Raw genomic sequence first — 21,795 nt, 5'->3', positions numbered from 1 at the left:
ACCTTGGTCTATCTCCCTGTGCCCTGATGCCTCCCAATGTCACAGTTCAAAATCAGAGTTCCTTCCAGATGCTGTGGGACCAGGGGGAAAAGCATCAGATTGGGAACTGAAGAGTTCTGGCTTTGGATGGCTCACTAGCTCTGTCAACGTGAGCGAGTTTCCTCTCTCAGTCTAAGTTTTCTCATCTGTAAAATGCAAATGATAATACCCACCTGACCGGAGTGTTGTAAGCCTCAAAAGAGAAAAGCAATGGGAAAGTTATCCTAGTTAACTCTTTTTTTCTTTCCACCAGCTCTCTTTAAATGCAATAGCCTCTTCATCATCACATCCTTGCCGCCAAACATGCCAGACTCTCTGCTAGGAATAAGCATCCCCCGCTCCTCCAGAAAAAGCACGGTGCCCTGCCCTCTCTCCCACTGCTCTCAGCTCCCTCACCCTCGGGTCCGTGGCCGCAGCCCCCTCGGCTCTGAGTCTTGCCCAGTCCCCCCCGGGTCTGGGCAGCCCGAACTGGTCCGCAGAGAAGCCTCCACCCTCCTCCACCCTCCCGGCACAGGTGCTCCCTGGATGGCTGGCAGGACAGTCTGGGGTTCCAAGTCCTGGCACTTTCCAGCACATCCCGGGGGCCCCCTCTTCTGCCACCCAGCACACCCACTCCGCTACTTACGGGCTCGTGCGTGGGAGTCCAAGGGGAACCAGAGCAGCGCGAGTCCCAGCAAGGAGGAGAGGACCCTTACCTCGGGAACCATCCTTCTTCCCCAGGGCCAGGCCCTTAGGCGCTGAGCCGGGCGGGGACTTGGGGGAAAGTGAGATGAGGGGGACACTGACGCCCAGGGGCACAGCGCAATCCGCAGACCCGGGGAGGGTTAGGGTTAGAGATTCAGAGAAGGGTTGAGAAGAAGGTGGTGAGGACAAAAAGGGAGGTCCAAGGTGGGAACAGGAGGAAGGTGGAAAGCAAACGGAGGGAAAGAGTTGGAGGGATGCAGGACGGTATGCAAGAGGAGAAAGCAATTAAAGTAAAGGGGAAGGTGAGAGGGAGGGGAGGAGAAGAAAGACAGGCGAGGGAGGACCGGAGTCCGCCGAGCGCGCAGCGTTGGGCCAGGCGCGCGGGACCGGCGGGCAGCTCCGGGCGTGCGGGCTAGCAGCGGCCGGCGCCCCCTGCTCGCAGAACTCGGGGTCGGGCTGCCGGGTCCTGGAGCCCGGCGGCGCGGCGGTACCCGCGGCGGCGACGGCGCGGCGGCCACGGGGGGAGGCTGCGCGCGGGCCGGCTGTGCACGCCAAGGGCGCCAGGCGCCGCGCTCGGGCGCATTTGTACTTTGCCGCGGGAAGCAGGCAGCCCCGGCCTGGCGCTGGCCTAGCCCTGGCGCCTCCTCTGGGGCACCGCGGGCTCGGTGGATTGGCCACCCGAGAAACAGGCCCACTTTCCCCCTCCTCTCTCGTGCCGGTCTCTGGGACAGACGCTCCAGGCGCCGCGCCGAGAGGAGGCGAGGGGGCTGGGGAGGGGGAAGGAGCCACCCGGGCCACGGGTTTTAACCCCTGACTCCCCGCGGCGCCCCGAGCCCAGGAGGACCGAACCCTGTTAGAAACTTTCGGGTGGGGAAGGGAGAGATGTCGGGGTCGGAGAGGCGACGCGGGCTGCGGAACCGAGAGGCGCTCAGGTGAGGAAGCTCGACGGTGCTTGCACAGAACCCCGCCTCTGGATGAAATCGGGACACTTGCTGTTCTTAATTGTGTGTGCACTTGGCCACTCCACCTGAGTCTGTTTCCCAGATCCCCTTGCTAAGATGGGGATCTTAGTATCTTAAGTATCTTTTAATGTTTTTAATGTCTCCCCACAATTGTTTCTCACGTGGGATGAGATAATGAACGTCAAAGCACTCAGATCTCAAAAAGAAGGGGTCCGAATTCCAGGCGCCTGGAATGCTCTGACCAGTTATCCCCGAATCCAGAGGCACCATGCAGGATCCTTGGCCCTTCTTCTGCTCCCTCCCACCCCACCCTGGCACTCCAGAAGCAGGACGCAGTCTTTCCTTTGCCTCTGCAGGCAGGGCCTGAACCTTTCTGAGAAGGTTGGTCATTCTCAATCCTCTTGAGTAAGGGCTTTAGGTCGAAGGATTGTCTTTCTTACCTGAAAGTGATGGGGTGGGGGTGGGGGTGGGGGCAAGGGCCTAGAACCCCCCACCTCAGCCCAGCCTTGGTGCCCCATACCTCGTGGTATGAATTAATGAAATTAATGAAATGAGTGTATGAATTAATAGGAACCAAGAAGAGAACCACCAGCTCTGTCCAGACAAGAAACGCTCAAACTGCGAACTCAAAAGGACAGGGCCCCTGTCCTGGCTCTCTCCCTAGCTTGCTTGGATGTCTTGGGTAAGTTCATTCATCCCCATTTTGGACCTCAACTTCATCCCCAGAGGAACTTCTTGCAGAGCTGCTGGAAACTCAGTAAATGTTGGAGGGGAGCAGACTAGGAAGAGTAAGAGATAAGACAGAAGGGATGTTGAATCACATCCTGCTCTGGCAGGGAATCACATTTCCAGGTTGAAATACTTCTGACTGTGTCTGTAAAGATAACTTCCTGGGGTAAGGCTGGGGTCCCCACCTCCTGTGCTGCCAGTTGATGTTCTCCAAGAACAGAGAGCGCTGGAGGAACCAGCGTTCCCAGTAACAGAGCTTCTGGGGGACCTCCCTGGCAGTCCAATAGTTAGGACTTTGCCTTCCAGTGCGTGTAGGGGTGGGGGTGGGAAGGGTGCCGGTTCAATAGTTGGTTTGGAAGCTAAGATCCTACATGCCTTGTAGCCAAAGAATCAAAACCTAAAACAGAAGCAATATTATAACAAATTCAATAAAGACTTTAAACATGGTCCACATCAATGAAATCTTAAAAAAATAAATAAAAGAAGCAGAACCTCCCCCGGAGCCCTCTGAATCAGAGACAAACATGATCTGCCCCTGGTGCCCTCCAGGCTTAATTTCTTCTTCTCCAACCTGGCCACTTCCTCTCCCTTGAGTATGCTTTGTTTTAACAGATGATGAGATCCTTGGGTGGGGAAGATCCTCTGGAGAAGGAAATGTCATCATGCTTCCCTTCTTGCTTAGGCTTTCAGGGCACTCAGAGTTAAGTTTAGTGTTTAACTGAAGAAATTATCTCATCCCAAGGATCTGGGACAGAGATCTTTTCCTTTCTCCATCTTTGTTTAAAGTCTGCTATATACATAGATTCATCTCAGATAAAGGAGTTGGATTGAGATTCCCCTCCCCTATATCCTATCCATTCTACTTCAGGAAAGGTCTCTAGCATAAGATCAAAAAGGTGTCAACACACCTCTCCATCCTTAATGTCCTCAGAGTTCAGGCCATCATCATCTCTTACTGGACTTCTCTAGTAGCCTTTTAGCAAGTCTTCCGCCCCTAGTGTGGGCACCTCCAATCTATTTTGTTCACACTTGCTATAAAAACTATGTTGATTATTCTTACTGACAAACCTGATCACATCATCTTCCCACTTAAAACCCATTATTGGAAGTAAAAAGAAAAAAAAAAAAAGAAAAGAAAAACACATTAAGTGCAATGTGATATCCTGGCTTGAATTCTGGGATAGTAAAAGGACATGAGTGGAAAAACTGGTAAATAAAGTCTATTAGTTTATAGTCATGTACGAACATTGGTTTCTTAGTCTTGACAAAGGTGCCATGGCTCTATAACGTGATAACACTGGGTGAAACTGGGTGAAAGACCCATGGTTCTTAGATAAAGACTCTGTACTACCTTTGCAACTTTCCTGTCAGTCTAAAATTCTTTCAAAATAAAAAGTTTATTAAATAAATAATAGGATAAAACATTATCGACTTCCGATCGTTAACAGATTATAATCCAAAATTGTTAGCTTTGGATTCAAGGCCACACGCATTTTGGCTCTTACTGCCACCTACTCTGTACTTTCACCAACCACTCACTTCCCCACCTGTCCATGCATTTTCTAATCTCCATAGCTTCATCTATGTTTCCCTTCTGTCTGGACTCTTACTCTTCCTTCATGTAGTGAATTCTGTTTTACTTTTCAAAAGTCAGCTCCAAGTCATTTCTCTTTCAGGGCTTCCCTGAGTCCCCCAAGCAAAGCAAATTTTTGGTAGCAAATGGTATTTTAACTATTGAAGTGTAAATATTTGCCTTTCCACCCTGCACTCTGAGGGCAGGTTTTTTTTTTTTTTTCCCTTTTATATCTATATTTTCAGAATTTAGCAAAGTCCCTGATACACAAAGATACTGAATAGATAACTGCTTCATGATGGAGTGAAGACCTCAATGACTTGAAAAGATATTTACTTTCTCATGGGAGACCCTTCAGCACCCCTATTGCTCTCAGCGATCGACATAAGAAACAAGCCTTTGGAACTTCCGGTGGTCCAGCAGTTAAGACTCTGCACTTCCAGTGCAGGAGATACAGGTTCGATCCCTGCTTGGGGACCGAGATCTCACATGCCTCTCAGTACAGCCAGAAAATAAATAAATAAAAACAGCAAAAAGAAAAAAAAAGAAAGAAAGAAACAAGCCCTTGAGGAAAGTTTCTGTGTCTTTATAGAGATGCTGTTCATGATGGTTGTCCATATATTATGTGTGCTCAGTTGCTCAGTCGTGTCTGACTCTTTGCGACCCCATGGACTATAGTCAGCCAAGCTTCTCTGTCCATGGAATTTTCCAGGCAAGAAAATTGCCTGGAAACCCACTCTGGAGTGGGTTGCTATTTCCTTCTCCAGGGCATCTTCCCCACCCAGAGACCAAACTCATGTCTCCTGTGTGGTCTGCCTTGGCAGGCAGACTCTACCACTGTGCCACCTGGGAAGCCCATATATTATCTAATACTCTTAAAAAGGAGATTTGATAAATTCTTCCAAAATCTAGTCAGGAAAAAAAAAAAACTACCCATAGCAATCTGTTGCACTAAGTTTGTCTGCCACCTGTCTGCTACCCTCTTAGAGAACTTGTACTCACAGCCTTCCTAGTCTGCCCATCGCACTTTTGGACAAATCCATTAGAAAGTTCTCTAACTAAATCTGATTTCTCTGAGATTCCCCACATTGCTCCTAACGCTGACCTCAGAGCTGCACAGAACAAGCCAACTCCTTTGGTCTTTTTAGAGCTCTACAGAGATTTTAGGCAGAGAGCTCCTTTTCTGTACACTCCTCCTTACCAGTTCTAGCCCCTGGACCCCTCATGCCACATTAAACTTTCTCTCTCTTGAAAGATGCTGAGCTCTTCCCCTTCCCTCCCCTATCCAGGTCTCTGCATGTTACCTTTTTTTTTTTTTAATTATTTGTTTTTTGGCTGTGCCGGGTCTTAGATGGGACACAGGGGATCTGTAGGTGCGGCGTGTGAGCTCTTAGCTGCAGCCTGTGGGACCTAGTTCCCTGACCAGGGATTGAACCTGGGCCCCCAGCATTGAGAATGCGGAGTCTTAGTCACTGGATCACTAGGGAAGTCCCTGTGTTTTTCAAACACCCTGCCTCTACCCACTCTTATCTGTTTGTCTTATTTTTCCAGGATCGAGGTAAACTTCATTCATCCAACAGTTATTGATAACCAACCCTGTGCCAGGCACTGTGCAAGGTGCTAGGAACACAGTAGAGAGCCAGAGAGACACTGATGCTTATAGTCCAGGTTCTTACTGAAGTCTCTCTGATGACCTTCTTTCCACCATGCTTCTGTATCTCCATTATAGCACTTATCACATTGTATCACCAAAGGTTTTTTGTCATCTCCTCTAAAAGGAGTACACTGTTATTTATCTAATATTTTCCTTAGCCTTTGGCATACATCTTTGTACATAGTAACTACTAAAGAAAGTTTTGTTGAACAACATCCTTATTCTTTCAAATAGTCCTCTTGTGACTTGTTATTTGTGGCCAACAGGCTTCCTGGACTACAGGCTGCTTGCTTATTTCAGTGTCAAGGCAAGTTTTCTGAACTCAGTCCATTTAGTTCTGTAAGTAAGATTCTAAAAGCAGATTCACCATATGAGAGTTAATATAAGATGACTACATAATATATGCTACACCTGAGGTATGCTGATAAATGTTTAACAGTCAGTTCTCCAGGGGAAAAAAGCCCTGGTTTAGAGCATTTGCCAATTCCCATGGTATAAATATTCCTATCAGGGCCAATTTCAGGCTACAAATGGAATCACTGAATATGGGGTTGTGACTAAGAGTAGGACACAATTATGCAGTGTTTCCATCTTACAGGTACATGTAAATAACTTCAAAAACACTGATAATAAAATGCAGTAAACTAATTAGGAGGCAAGAATTTGAATGTTTTAAGTATAACATTTAATTGTAAATTTATTAACTTAATGTTTAGTAATGATCAGTTTTAACAATCAGCTTAGAAAATTGCTGAAAATTTACCATTGGGCTCTCCAGCTTCCCTGATAGCTCAGCTGGTAAAGAATCCACCGCCAATGCAGGAGACCCTGGTTCAATTCCTGGGTCAGGAAGATCCACTGGAGAAGGGATAGGCTACCCACTCCATTTCTCTTGGACGTCCCTTGTGGCTCAACTGGTAAAGAATCTGCTTGCAGTGAGGGAGACCTGGGTTCGATCTCTGGGTTGGGAAGAGCCCCTGGAGTAAGGGAAAGGCTATGCCTCGAGAATCTATAGTTCTGTGTATCTGAAAGTTGCTCAGTAGTGTCCGACTCTGTGACCCCATGGACTATAGAGCCCATGGAATTCTCCAGGCCAGAATATTGGAGTGGGTAGCCTTTCCCTTCTCCAGGGAATCTTCCCAACCCAGGGATCGAACCCAGGTCTCCCTCATTGCAAGTGGATTCTTTACCAGTTGAGCCACAAGGGAAGCCCACTCTACAGTCCATGGGGTTGCAAAGAGTCGGACAGGACTGAGCAACTTTCACTTTCTCCAGAGCACTTATAAGCTAGTTCCAGTACACTGTCTTTACTTGATGTCCTGGAAAGGGTGAACTAATTGACTCTTGAAAGTTGTATCCAATTTAGATACATTAAGAGGAGAGTCTTATTTGAAAGAACTGTTAAAGTTGATGTTGTAAAGTGAACAGTCCCCATTCCATTTTCACCCTTCAGTCAAGTCAGAGTTATTCATCCATGTAAAAATCATTTAAGACCTACTGTTCAGACTTCCCTGGCAGTCTGGTGGTTAAGACTCCACACTTCTGCCGCAGGAGGTGCAGATTCAATCCCTGGTTGGGGAACTAAGATCCCACATGCCAGGCAACACAACCACAAAAATAATAAATAAATAGCTTTGATGCTTAAAAAAAAAACTATAGTTATTTTAGGACATGTTCATTTGGATCTCCAGATATTGTGCATATAGTTAGTCTAAATAAATTGCTTTTAGAATGAAAAAAGATATACTGTGCTGGGCAAAACATGGTCCCTGGCCCCATCCATATTTATTTGTATGGGTACTTATGTGGCTATGTGAATATTCCTAAGTCCTTTTTTCCTCCTTATGTCTCTTCCCAGGACAGCCTGCACACAGTGATTGAGGGAGGAGGTGTGAGGCAAGCAGGATGAAGGAACACACAGCTCTTAATTTCACAGAGCCCTCAGGAGGGATGCTGAGTGGGGACAAAGTATCTTTAATAGAAGGCATGGAGTGGGAGCATCCTTCATCCAGGTCCTAAGCTTAGCAACTGACCAGAGGCCTCCTTCACTGCCAGCATCATCACTCACCAAGCAGCAAGGAGAATGGACCTTCTGTTCCTGCCTCCCCCAGGCTCAGAGGGACTTTCAAAAAGCAGTTTGTCCTCAGAGACTTCCTTCCATAGGTCTGTGAAGATGAAGCTAGAGTACCAGTAAACAGCGTTACATGACTTTGGATTCCATAGCCAGACAGTGGCAGGCACTGTATCCACCCACAGGTAGAGTGAGGAGCCATCAGAGCTAGCTTTCAAAAGTGTAAATCATTCAACATCACTTTCTTGCTTCAAAAGTCTCCATTGCATTTAGAGTAAAATCTAAACCCTTTGCCACATTTTGAACACCCTTCCATGACCTGGCCTCTGCCTGCCCTCTGACTTTAGACCATCCTCCTGGTGCCTGCTAGGCTCTAGTAGTTTTTTCTGTTCCTGGGTACACCAGGCTGCCTGTACATGCCACAGGATCTTTGCCCTGGAGATTTCTCCTGCTTGGGATGTTCTTCCCTCAGCTTTCCCCCCGAAGACAGTTCATTCAGCTCAAATGTCACTTCCTCAATAGGGTGTCCTTTGTGCAACCTATCTAATGATGTCCCCCTTCAGTTATTTTGTCATATTGCCTTCTTTTACTTCCTTTGTGTCTCATCATTATCTGCAAGGCATTTCATTTGTTTATTATCTGCCTCCCCCATGAGCAATGACAGCTCTATAATAGCCTGGACCTCAATTCTTGGTCACTGTTATATTCCTAGTTCATAGAACAGTTCTGAGCACATACAAAGGGCTTACTGAATATGTTTTTGTTAAATGAAGGATAGAATATTTATCTGGACTATCTGATTCCCATGAGGAATGAACCCTAAATTCAAGACACCAAATCCTTGGAATTAAACCAAACTTGTATTTTCATCATTATTATTACTGACCTTACTTTTATTATCATCTCACAACCATCATTATGTACAACAGTGCTGCGTGGCACTTGGAGGGTACTTACTGTCTGTAGAATGAAAAGTGAACGAGTAGACACCAGCTTTGCAGCTGACCGCAAGCTTCTTCACTACCCTCTAGCTACTCAGAACCACCTCACACACCATGACTTCATTCCTCTATGGAAGTGACAGTGAAAGTCGCTCCATTGTGTCTGACTCTTTGCGACCTCATGGACTATACAGTCCATGGAAGTCTCCAGGCCAGAATACTGAAGTGGGTAGCCTTTCCTTTCTCCAGGGGATCTTCCCAAGCCAGGGCTCGAACCCAGGTCTCCTGCATTGCAGGCGGATTCTTTACCAGCTGAGCCACAAGGGAAGCCCAGGAATACTGGAGTGGGTAGCTTATTATGCCTCTATATGTTGGCTTATTCTACCATTTCTTCTATTCAGAATTCCTGTTTCCTGTCTTTGATGAGTTCTCATTCTTCCTTTAGAACTCAGTTTTGTATCCCATCCAGGTAATTAGTCACTTCCTCTTCTTCTTCTTCCACAGCACTCTGTCTACACCACTGTTAAAAACTCACCTCCTGTGACTTCCCTGGTGGTCCAGTGGTTAAGACTGTGTGCTCCCAATGCAGGGAACATGAGTTCAATCCCTGGTGAGAGAACTAAGATCACAGTGTGGCCTAAAAAACAACAACAACAACAACAAAACACCTCACCTCCTGAATTATAGTCATTTGTTTCAATCTCTGTTTTCTCAGGCGGAGAAGGCGATGGCACCCACCCCAGTACTCTTGCCTGGAAAATCCCATGGACGGAGGAGCCTGGTGGGCTGCAGTCCATGGGGTGGCTAAGAGTCGGACACAACTGAGCGACTTCACTTTCACTTTTCACTCTCCTGCATTGGAGAAGGAAATGGCAACCCACTCCAGTGTTCTTGCCTGGAGAATCTCAGGGATGGGGGAGCCTGGTGGGCTGTCATCTATGGGGTTGCACAGAGTCGGACATGACTGAAGCGACTTAGCAACTTAGCAGCAGCTGTGTTCTCAGGAACCATGGCTTGGCCCACCACATAGCAGTTTCACAATGTCTGTTGAAATCCTGCATCTGGTACTGGGCATGGGCTGTCTACAGAGCCATATGCTAGGTTCCGAAGGAGAAGATATCCAGTGCTGGGCAAACCATGGTCCCTGGCCCCAAGGACTTACAATCTAACTAGAGAGACAAGTCGTTTTTATGGAAAATATATTACTAAAACCCAGAGTATTCTAGAATAACATGTGAGACAGAAGAAAGCTTGATGTGGTAGAACCAGTATAACACTGGAATAGCCAGTACACTTGGTTTCTGGTTCCAACGTCACCATTAATTCACTACATGGTCTTGACAAATGATTTCTCTTTTTTAGACCTTGGCTTTCTTGCCTGTAAAGAAAGATGTTTGATCAAAAGCCTTGGATGATTTTTAAAGCGGATTCCGGCTGAATTTGACTCCATGGAAACTGAGGGGAAGGGCTGGTGGGGAGAGCTTAGTAGTCTTGGTTTGCCCCCTGGTGGTCACTCTGCAACATTACAGTCCCAGGAGACTTGGCCTTTGGCTCCTCTCAGGGATGGAGGCAGCCGAGCCCAGAGTCTAGAAAACAAAGAACTGTGGAACAATGACCATTCTAGAGAACAAATCAGTCAGTCCCTGGTGGATTGGTATAGAATCCTATCCTCCTTTAAGATGAAGGAACTAAACCCATGTCGTATCTGTTTCTGTCCAAACCAGCGGAAGTCAGTCTTTATTCCCCCTGACTTTCTTCTGCTCCCATCACAGTACTCTCTTCTAAGGAAAGTTTTTTTTTTCCCCCCGTTTTCAGAATAATTGAGGAATTTTACCCTCCATTCTCTCTTTGTTCTCATTTCACATGAAAAGACACTGATCCTTAGTGCCCCACCTCTTGTTGCCAGCTAGTTTGGGTTCAGAAGAACTAGACAGTGATGGTAGTACAAAATCCATTGTCCCTCCTGGCCAAATTCGAATCTAAACACAGGTGAATTTGAAGCTCCAGCCCTGAATCCCAGTGTCCTCCAACTCTCACCCTCCCTCTCAGGCTTTCTAATACATATTTTATTGGTGTTGTTCAGTTGCTCAGTCGTGTCTGACTCTTTTGCAACCCCATGGATTGTAGCCCACCAGGCTACTCTGTCCATGGGTTTTCCTAGGCAGGAATACTTGAGTGGGTTGCCATTTCCTTCTCCGGTGGATCTTCCCAACCCAGGGATTAAATCTGCATCTCCTACATTGGCAGGTGGTTGTTTTACCACTGAGCCACCAGGGAAACCCAATACATATTTTATAGGAGAGCAATTGAACATCCAGAACAAAGCTGAGGCAAATTTTTCAGTTTGGTCAGTGTTACTGTCCATCCGGACCAGACCACCTGACCTGCCTCTTGAGAAATCTGTATGCAGGTCAAGAAGCAACAGTTAGAACCGGACATGGAACAACAGACTGGTTCCAAATAGGAAAAGGAGTATGTCAAGGCTGTATACTGTCACATTTCTTATTTAAATTATATGCAGAATACATCATGAGAAATGCTGGGCTGGATGAAGCACAGCTGGAATCAAGATTGCCAGGAGAAATATCAATAACCTCAGATATGCAGATGACACCACCCTTATGACAGAAAGTGAAAAAGAACTAAAGAGCCTCTTGATGAAAGTGAAAGAGGAGAGTGAAAAAGTTGGCTTAAAACTCAACATTCAGAAAACTAAGATCATGGCATTCGGTCCCATCACTTCATGGCAAATAGATGGGGAAACAGTGGAAACAGTGGCAGACTTTATTTTTTGGGGCTCCAAAATCACCGCATATGGTGACTGCAGCCATGAAATTAAAAGACACTTACTCTTTGGAAGGAAAGTTATGGCCAACCTAGACAGCATATTAAAAAGCAGAGACATTATTTTGCCAACAAAGGTCTGTCTAGTCAAGGCTATGGCTTTTCCAGTCATCATGTATGTACGTGAGAGTTGGATTATAAAGAAAGCTGAGTGCCAAAGAATTGATGCTTTTGAACTGTGGTGTTGGAGAAGACTCTTGAGAGTCCCTTGGACTGCAAGGGGATCCAATCAGTCCATCCTAAAGGAGATCAGTCCTGAGGGTTCATTGGAAGGACTGAGGCTGAAGCTGAAACTCCAATACTTTGGCCACCTGATACAAAGGGCTGACTCATTTGAAAAGACCCTGATGCTGGGAAAGATTGAAGGCTGGTGAAGAAGGGGACAACAGAGGATAAGATGGTTGGATGGCATCACCAACTCAATGAACATGAGTTTGTGTAAACTCCAGGAGTTGGTGATGGACAGGGAAGCCTGGTGTGTTGCACTTCATGGGGTCGCAAAGAGTCGGACATGACTGAGCATGACTGAACTGAACTGAACTGACTGTCCATCCATTTTTTATGACAAAATGAGGGTTTCACTCCTTCCCACTCTTCCAGGAGAAAGGCCATGAATCCCTGAATCCCTCCTTCTGGGATACTTGGTCCAAAAAAAGTGAAAGTAGCAGAAGGGTTTGTTTTTTTTACTTTTTATTTTGTATTGGGGTATAGCTGATTAATAATGTTGTGATAGTTTCAGGTGAACAGTGAAGGGACTCAGCCATACATATACATGTATCCATTCTCCCCCAAACCCCACTCCCATCCAGGCTGCCATATAATATTGAGCAGAGTTTCATGTGCTATAGAGTAGGTCCTTGTTGGTTATCCATTTAAATATAGCAGTGTGTACGTGTGTGTGTTAGCTGCTCAGTCATGTCTGACTCTTTGCAACCCCATGGACTGTAGCCTACCAGGCTCCTCTCTCCATGCAATTCTCCAGGCAAGAATACTGGAGTGGGTAGCCATTCTCCTCTCCAGGGGGTCTTCTGGACCCAGGGATCGAACTGTGTCTCCCTCATTGCAGGCAGATTCTTTACCGTCTGAGCCACCAGGGAATGAAAGTGTGTACATGTTCATCCCAAATTCCCAAACTGTCCCTTCCTCTCAGCAACAATAATTGCAGGACTTTTTTGATGAGATGAGAAGAACAGACTAGAATAAGACATGCTATTTATATTGTAAAAGGTGATCAATACTAGCAGAGAAAAGTTTGTCTTTTATTATTATATTTTAGATTCATGCTGTAATTTTTTTTTTTGCAGTTTAATTGAGATATAATTGACATACAACACTATAAATTTCAGGTGTATGGCATAGTGTTTTGACTTAAATCCATCATGAAAGAGGCTTCCCTGGTGGCTCGATGGTAGAGAATCGGCCTGCCAATGCAGGAGATGTGTGTTTAATCCCTGGGTTGGGAAGAGCCCCTAGAAAAGGAAATGACAACCCACTCCAGTCTTCTTGCCTGGGAAATCCCATGAACAGAGGAGTTTGGCAGGCTATAGTCCATGGGGTCGCAAAAGAGTCAGACAAGACTGAGTGACTAAACAAACAAATAAGAAATCATGAAATGATTACCACAATAAAATCAGGGAACATTCCTCATCTCATATAAAATTATTTTAAAAAAAGAAAACATCCTTTTCCATGTGGTAAAAACTCAGGATTTACTCCCATTAACAACTTTCATATATAACATACAACAGTGTTAATTATATTGATCAAGTAGTATATTATATCCCCAGTACTTGTTATCGTATATAACTGGAAGTTTGTACTTTTTGAGTTCTCTTCATCTAAGCCCCTCCTCTCCCCACTCCCCAGATTCATGCTTCAGAAAGATCATTCAGACTGTGAGTTAGAAAACAGAAGAAAGCAGGATGAGATGGAAAGTGTGCTGGATACTTTCTGTTGGCCCTGCCAGAAATGCTCTCCCTCCACTCCACCTGTTCTGTGTCCCAGAAATTTGACCTGCGTGGACTCTGAGTGGCCCTAAAAGTTTTGCCTTTTAGGTGTCTCACTCTGGAGTAGAGTTAAGGCGGGGTGTTTTCCCATTTTATTTCCTTAATTGCTATCTGTTGGACCTAAAGGGCTTCTTCAGTTTCAGTTCAGTTCAGTTGCTGTCGTGTCTGACTCTTTGCAGCCCCATGGACTGCAGCACACCAGGCTTTCCTGTCCATCACCAACTCCTGGAGTTTACCCAAACTCATGTCAATTGAGTCGGTGATGCCATCCAATCATCTCATCCTCTGTCGTCCCCTTCTCCTCCTGCCTTCAATCTTTCCCAGCATCGGGGTCTTTTCAAATGAGTCAGCTCTTCGCATCAGGTGGCCAAAGTATTGGAGTTTCAGCTTCAACATCAGTCCTTCCAATGAACACCCAGGACTGATCTCCTTTAGGATGGACTGATTGGATCTCCTCGCAGTCCAAGGGACTCTGGAGAGTCTTCTCCAACACCACAGTTCAAAAGCATCAATTCTTTGGCACTCAGCTTTCTTTATAGTCCAACTCTCACATCCATACATGACGACTGGAACCACCATAGCTTTGACTAGACGGACTGTTGTTGGCAAAGTAAAGTCTCTGCTTTTTAATATGCTGTCTAGGTTGGTCATTCCTTCCAAGGAGTAAGCGTCTTTTAATTTCATGGCTGCAGTCACCATCTGCAGTGATTTTGGAGCCCCCAAAAATAAAGTCTGCTACTGTTTCCACTGTTTCCCCATCTATTTGCCATGAAGTAATGGGACTGGATGCCATGATCTTAGTTTTCTGAATGTTGAGTTTTAAGCCAACTTTTTCACTCTCCTCTTTCACTTTCATCAGGAGGCTCTTTAGTTCTTTTTCACTTTCTGTCATAAGGGTGGTGTCATCTGCATACCTGAGGTTGTTTCTTAGAGCCACCTTTATTCCCTTAAAAGAACAACCAAATAAAAGAGGGAATTCTTTGCTTGGTATCTTGGACCAGAAGCTGGGGGTAGGGAAGGGAGAAGGCAAGACCAAGGGGATGGGACGGAGCAGCAGAGAGAGAAAGTGAAACCAATTGCAGACTCAAGGTGGAGTTTTAGGTATCTAGAGAGAGAAATTAATTTAGGTATCTAGAGGGAAGAAATTAAAGAGTTCTTTTTCTCTACCGATGTGCTTATGTGTTAAACAGAATTTTTTTCTTTTTTGGCAATGTGCTGAACTTTGAACCTTGCTAAACACTAAAGACATAACTAAAGGAGGGAACATGCATTCATTCGACAACATCTGGAATGTGCCAGATACTGTAACGAAAACTGGTCCCACCAAAGCTGGGTCAGCATCCACACCCCTCTGTCTTGTCTGCTGCTGAATTCTCCGTAACTGTATTATTCTACCACATAGTGGGTACTTGCTAGATACTTGTTGAATATATGAATGTTACGTGTTTTCTCCAGTGATGTCTCAACTTCACAGGGGTGGGATGAAGTCTGCTTAGACTGTTTTTATTTTTCACTGATAATTATAGGATCAAGAGGCATCCTTATAAAATACAAATCTGTACCTATCACTCCCTTGGTTCAAATATTAAACCTTTCAGTGATCACCCAATAGCCTGAATTTATTTCTCTGTAAAATGGAGACAATAGTATACTCAGCTCACAGGGTTACTTTAGGTTTAAATGAGATAGATGGATTACTGCTGGGCATGTGCTTAGTATGTGGTAGGTGAAGTGAAGTGAAATCGCTCAGTCGTGTCTGACTCTTTGCGACCCCATGGACTATAGCCTACCACCCTCCTCCATCCATAGGATTTTCCAGCCAAGAGTACTGGAGTGGGTTGCCATTTCCTTCTCCAGAGGATCTTCCCAACCCAGGGATCGAACCTGGGTCTCCCTCATTGTAGGCAGTCACTCAGTAAATTCTAGTTTCTTTGCTTCTCCAGTTTCCTAGCCTCATGTCCACCCACTGTTCTAGCCACATCAGATTCTTTATCAGTCCCACACAGATTTTGAACTTTCATACATTCGTGCCTCTGCTCCTGGTTTCCCTCTGCCTGGAATGCCTTCCCCATGTCTACCTAGCGAACTATTCCTCACCCTCCAATCAGAGTTCACAGGTCTCCTCCTCTGTGAAATCTTCCCTCCCTCCCCACCCCAACTTTGCTTTCTGCTTCCAAAGCACCTTGTATGTGTCTCAGCTTTAAAGTTTGTAGTTCTAATTGTCTTTTTTTCTTCCATGACAATTATTTATGCATAATTTTGTCTCTCTGTTTAGGCTGTGACCTTGAGTGGGGCAGGGACCAAGTCTTTTCTGTGTTTGTAGAGTATTTGGAATGAATCTGGAGGAGGCTGGAAAGATGACAGGTAGAAGGATTAGTTTTGCAAAAACTGCTACTTCCCCTGAAACAGAAGGGAAGGCCCTGAAGATGAGTGATAGTTAGGAATGCAGGAAAAAATCTTTAAAGCAAAAGGGAAGGGGCCAAATCACAAGGGGAAATCTGGTTTGAGGGAGGAAGAGAAGAGGAGGCCACCAGGAGAGATGAGGAAGGTGAGGGAGGGGTGGGGCTGGAAGGGTCTGAGGGCCTGAGCCTTCCTAGGTGTGTGAGGCCTGCAGGAGGGACTCAGCGCTGGCGAGAAGGGGTTCGGGGGCTGCAGGGACAACAGCCTGTCTCCACCTGGATCTAAGCCAATAGCCTTCAGTCTAGGAGGAAGTAGCTGGAGCCTCCAGCTGGCTGGAAGAGGGAAGGTTCGCTGTGATGCGAATGAGGAGGGCTAAAGCCAGAGCAGTGGTATGGACCACTATGAGAAGGATGGCAGGGAACTTTGGCAGTGATGCAATCCTCACAAAGTATGGCATGAGTGGCAGAGCAAAGGTAGCTGGAGAGGAAGCCCTGGTAGGTGTGGCTGCGCCACGACCTGTTCCAGCTGGCATCCTCGATGAGTGCATCAACGTGACTGTGTCACAGGTGGGAGCTTAGGGGAAAAGCATCACCTGCACCTCGGCTTCCTCTGCTCCAGGCTGTTGGGCTCAGCTTTTCAGATGGTTTCATAACGTAGGAAGCAGCCCTGACAACTATGATCAGGTGAAGCTTTAGAAACAACAAACCTGTTTCTAAGTTGGAGTACTTTGTTACAAACAACAGACATTGTGAGCAATTTAATGGGGAAAAAAAGGAATTTACTCAAAGGGTATAGAGTTGACAGGAAGCCTGGTAACCTGCATGTGGAAAAATAGATTGTAACCTAGGAAGGCCAGGCAGCAGGCACTGCAGCCAAGTAGCACTACATGCCCAGGAGCACTCTGGGCATGACAACCGTCATCATGGTAGGGATAGGCCCCCTTCTACAGCAACCCTCAAGGGACCCACTGTGGTTGGACACCATTCCTGTTGTGTGTGCGCTCAGTTGTGTCTGACTCTGTGACCCCAGGCTCCTCTGTCCCTTACTGTTACTCCTGGGGATCTTCCCGGCCCAGGGATCAAACCTGTGTCTCTTTCATCTCCTGCGTTGGCAAGCGTGGTCTTTGCCACCATGCCACCTGGGAAGCCCATCCGTTCCTGTGAATAATTCTAAACTTGTCAGTATGTTTTTGTGTTATCCCCTGAAGATTCAAAGTTCAGAGAGGAGTGGCCACGTGGCTGAGCCTAGGTCACATGTCATGTTCTGGCTGCCCTGGGGCAGGGAGAAGACTACCTCTGTGGCTCACAGCTTCCCCAGTCTCAGCGAAACTGCATAAAATGGGGCATTCCCCCAATTCAAAGGACCTTTGAATTGGTCTTTGAATAGACCACTCTATTGTAGTGGCCTGATCTAGGAGTATTCATTAGAATTCCTGTGGCATTATAAAAAAATTTGCATGCTGGCATCCCATCCTCAGTTTTTTGGTTCAGTAGATCTGAGAAGGGACTTTGGCATATATGTGTATATGTGTGTGTGTGTGTCTTTCTGAAATGCTCCCCAGGTTGAGAACTGATGAACTTGAGCACTCTTGTTTTAAAGATGAGGTGACTGAGGTCCAGAGAGAGTTTATCTGTTAGAAATTATATAAGTTAGGGGCTTCTCTGGTGGCTCAGGGGTAAAGAATCCTCCTGCCAATGCAGGAGACACGTTCAATCCCTGATCCGGAAAGATCCCACATGCCATGGAGCAGCTAAGCCCATGCACCACAACAGGTAAGTCCATGTGCCACAACTACTGAAATTCACACATCCTAGAGTCTGTGCTCCACAAGAGAAGCCACTACAATGAGAAGCCCATGCACCACAACTAGAGGGTAGCCCCTGCTCTTCCCAACAAGAGAAAGCCCTTGAAGCAACAAAGACACCAGTACAGCCAAAAATAAATAAGTAATTTTTTGACTCTTTGTGACTCCATGGACTGTAACTCACCAGGCTCCTCTCTCCATGGAGCTCTCCAGGCAAGAATACTGGAGTGGGTTGCCATCTCCTTTTCCAGGGGATCTTCCCGACCCAGGGATTGAACCCAGGTTTCCTGCATTACAGGCAGATTCTTTATCATTTGAGCTACCAGGGAAGCCCAACGAAAGGGAGAAAGTGGTCATGACCAATTCTAGATCTCCTGGCTTTTGATTTAGTACTACTCTGAACTCTTGCTTTTTCCCACTGCAAAAAGAAATCTGTCTTTATTCATATCTAAGAAGGCATGCTACACTTCTATGGTTCAGCTTCTCCAATAGTAAACAGACTTCAGATTAAGAGCCCCAAACTGTCAAGAGTGAACAACCCACACCAAGGGCCCCATCTCTAACGGTAATTGGTTTGATCTTGGGACCACAGGCCCCCCCCCCTTGTCACAATCTGGCCAAAGCATCCTCAAGAACCTAAAGTGGGAAGTGAAACAAAGAGGACCTCTGGATGAAGGACAGCCTGGCTAAGCCCATACTTCTGTGTTTGGCAGGATTTGGACTGTCTGGGCCTCCGTGCACACAAGCCCTTGTTTCAATTACTCATTGACCCTTCTTCAATTCTTCACTGTCCTGTAGCCATCTGGTTCTCATTTTGGGAATCCACGTCTTTCTTTTCTCTGCTGTCTGACTTCCACCAATCACTTTGCCTTGGACTGGTTTACTATCAGCTCAGACACTGTTTCCAGGCAATCTCATGGAAACCCAGGGCCTCTGATCCCTTCCATTACATTATGTACTTTTTTTATTTTGCTCTCCTTATGAAACTTGTGCTTTCCTATAAAGATTCCCAACAGGAAATGCCATTTGCTTAATGCCTTCCTGCTCCAAATCTACTTTAAGTGCAAAGAAAAAAAAAGCAAAGGGTGGGAGAATTGCTGTAGCAGGACCATCTCTCTGTCAGAGGGAAGCCATTGTTTCTCCCACACCCTCTGCATCCACGAAGGGCCCTGGCACCAAAGTCTGAGCACCTCATTCAGTGACTAAGTCAAGCAGGAATGGCGTGGTCAGAGCTGTTCTTCAGGAAGTAACTCTAGAGCTATGGAGGATGGATTGGAGGAAGAGTGTCTGTGGGTAGGGAGACAATTGATAGAAGCTATTGCAATAATCTAGGTGAGAGAATGATGAGACTGAATTGGGCAGTGGGAATGGGATGAAGAGGAGAGGATAGGTAGGAAAATGTTCATTTTGGTGGAAGAATTGACAGGACTAAGAAACTGACAGATGTGGGGAGTGAGGGAGAAGTAAAGATTACCAGGTTTGGAGCTTGAGGGACTGGAAGAATAGCACCTTTACTAGAAATATCCGGTCCCATCACTTCATGGCAAATAGATGGGGAAACCGTGGAAACAGTGGCAGACTATTTTTTGGGGCTCCAAAATCACCGCAGATAGTGACTGCAGCCATGAAATTAAAAAACACTTACTCCTTGGAAAGAAAGTTATGACCAACCTAGACAGCATATTGAAAAGCAGAGACATTACTTTGCCAACAAAGGTCTGTCTAGTCAAGGCTATGGTTTTTCCAGTCGTCATGTATGGATGTGAGAGTTGGACTATAAAGCAAGCTGAGTGCTGAAGAATTGATGCTTTTGAACTGTGGTGTTGGAGAAGACTCTTGAGAGTCCCTTGGACTGCGAGGAGATCCAATCAGTTCAGCCTACAGGAGATCAGTCCTGAGTGTTCATTGGAAGGACTGATGTTGAAGCTGAAATTCCAATACTTTGGCCACGTGATACGAAGATCTGACTCATTGGAAAAGACCCTGATGCTGGGAAAGATTGAAGGCGGGAGGAGAAGGGGACAACAGAGGATGAGATGGTTGGATGGCATTACTGACTCTATGGACATGGGTTTGGGTAGACTCTGGCAGTTGGTGATGGACAGGGAGGCCTGGCGTGCTGCAGTTCATGGGGTTGCAAAGAGTCAGACACGACTGAGCGGCTGAAATGAACTGAACTAAACTGAACTAGAACGAGACAAATCAGAAAAACTGTTTTGAAAGGAGGGTGGAAGACAGTGACTTTAGTTTGGTACATGAGGGATGCAGATATCCAAAACAATGTTTCCATCAGACAGTGGACTATGCAGGGCTGGACTCAGGAGGTCTGGACCGCAAGTATCAATTAGGGAGTTTCAGCCGGAAGAAAATGTGACATAGGCTAGGGGCTGGGGGGCAATACAGGGCAAGAAGTGAGAAGAGGACTGAGGTCTGAGGCTTGAAGAATAACCATATTTAAGCCCCTAAAACAAGCGGGAGGACTCAAAAGCTGAAAAAGAGCTGAGGGCGGAAAAAAAATTCAAGGAAACTGTGGTTTTTCCCAGCCAAGGGAGGGAAATTTCAGGAAGGAATTTGAAGAGAGCGTATACTGAGATGTGAACTGACAAGAAGCTGCTAGTAGGACTAGTCTCAAGTCACAACAGCTCACCTCACAATAAATGAAGCACTGAGGCAGGGTTCTGGATAATTCACATACTCCTCACTCTCTTTAGCCTAAGTTATCAGGATACTGCAGGATAAATACGTGTAATAACTTCATAAAGTTTAATATCGCTCAGAATTTCCAAATAAATCCCCTCAGTTGTCAACGTTACTTGGTTGAGAGGAAGTGGCAAAGACTAGAGAGCAAGGCCGAGGACCAGATATATAAAGGGTAACTAATAAATATTAATGAGGTTTCACCTCCCGCCAACCCGACCCGGGGAGAACGACGTCCGGGGGGCCCGCCCCTCATGAATATGTATACGGAGCTGCCCACCGCCCACTGCCCCGCCCTCTACTCTTCTCCCTCGCAACGGACTCTCCCTACAAACGGGAAACAAGATGGCGGCGGCAGGTCCGAGTACTCGGGCTTCTTCCGCGGCGGCGGCGGCAGCTCTGAGTCGGCGGGGTCGGCGGGGCCGCTGTGACGAGATGGCGGCAGCCAAAACGGGGACCCCGGGCCCGGCCGCTGGCCCCGCGCTGCTGGTGTTGCCGCCACCGTTGCTGCAGCCGCCGTCACCGCCGCGGCCGGAGGAGTCGGACTGCGCCGGGTGCCTAGAGACCCCGGGGGAGGCGGCGGCCCTGCCGTGTGGCCACTCGCTGTGCCGAGGCTGCGCCCAACGCGCTGCCGACGCGGCGGGCCCGGGTTGCCCACGCTGCCGCGCCCGCGGAGCGGGCTGGGCCCGCCGTCGGGCCCGCGACGACTGGCAGGCCGACGCGGAGGTGCTGGGCGAGCGCGCCCGCCGCGGCCCACCGGAGCGCTGCCGCCCGCGTCGGGACGGGGGCGCGGCCGCCGCCGGGCCCAGGCCGGAGCAGGAGTCGCGCGCCGCGCCCGCGGAGCCAGGTGGAGCTTTCCCTCCTCCCGTTGGGGTCCGGAGCGAGGCCGCCGCGCCCCGGCCTGGCCTGCTTAGAGGGTGGAGGGTCCCAGGCCCTGCTCGAGCGGGTGTAAAGAGTTCTCGTGGGGTTGGAACCGGGCTCTGCCCAGTTTCAGTTTGTGTTTCTGAATTTGGAACTTCGGAATGAAGTACAGGCACGATGGGTTTGGAGTCAGAAGTTTGGAGGGAATCAGCATTTCTTGGAACAAGTTAGGGCCAGATTGGAATCGGTGAGTGGAGGAGGGTACCAAACTTCGCAGGGACCGTGGACTCTCCTAGAAGTAATTGGTTTAGTGTTGGGTGAAGAGCGTGGGCTTGTGAAGATGTGACTCCTGAACCTGAGTGGGTCTGTGAGAGGTGTGGAGTATACGAAGTTTAGGGGGCACATCGATTTGAAGATGTGAAGGGAGCTTTTCAGACTTGAGGGTAGAGTGGGTTGAGAGTATGAGCTCATATGTGCAGTTTTCACAGAATCTTGAAAAACATATGCTTAGCAAGAGCTTGGCGTGTAGA

At 47.1% G+C, this 21,795-nt stretch overlaps 2 protein-coding genes across 6 annotated transcripts in view; one reads left to right on the top strand and one right to left on the bottom strand.

The window, feature by feature from the left end:
- CHRDL2 (chordin like 2) overlaps positions 1–1,446 on the bottom strand; it is a 34,405-nt gene extending 32,959 nt beyond the window's left edge. For all 5 annotated transcript variants that reach the window (XM_020879866.2, XM_020879867.2, XM_070473257.1 and 2 more), the window contains exon 1: positions 665–1,446. In XM_020879866.2, the coding sequence (XP_020735525.2) occupies positions 665–746 (82 nt within the window). In that variant the 5' untranslated portion in view covers positions 747–1,446. The remainder of the gene's footprint in view (positions 1–664) is intronic.
- Positions 1,447–20,725: 19,279 nt separating this feature from the next.
- The window catches only part of RNF169 (ring finger protein 169), an 82,429-nt gene continuing 81,359 nt past the window's right edge, over positions 20,726–21,795 (top strand). The window contains exon 1 of the mRNA XM_070473253.1: positions 20,726–21,251. Coding sequence (XP_070329354.1) covers positions 20,750–21,251 — 502 coding nt within the window. The 5' untranslated portion in view covers positions 20,726–20,749. The remainder of the gene's footprint in view (positions 21,252–21,795) is intronic.

This window comes from Odocoileus virginianus, chromosome 10 (assembly GCF_023699985.2).
Source record: "Odocoileus virginianus isolate 20LAN1187 ecotype Illinois chromosome 10, Ovbor_1.2, whole genome shotgun sequence".
Taxonomy (NCBI): domain Eukaryota; kingdom Metazoa; phylum Chordata; class Mammalia; order Artiodactyla; family Cervidae; genus Odocoileus; species Odocoileus virginianus.
This window is presented reverse-complemented; position numbering and strand designations above follow the sequence as displayed.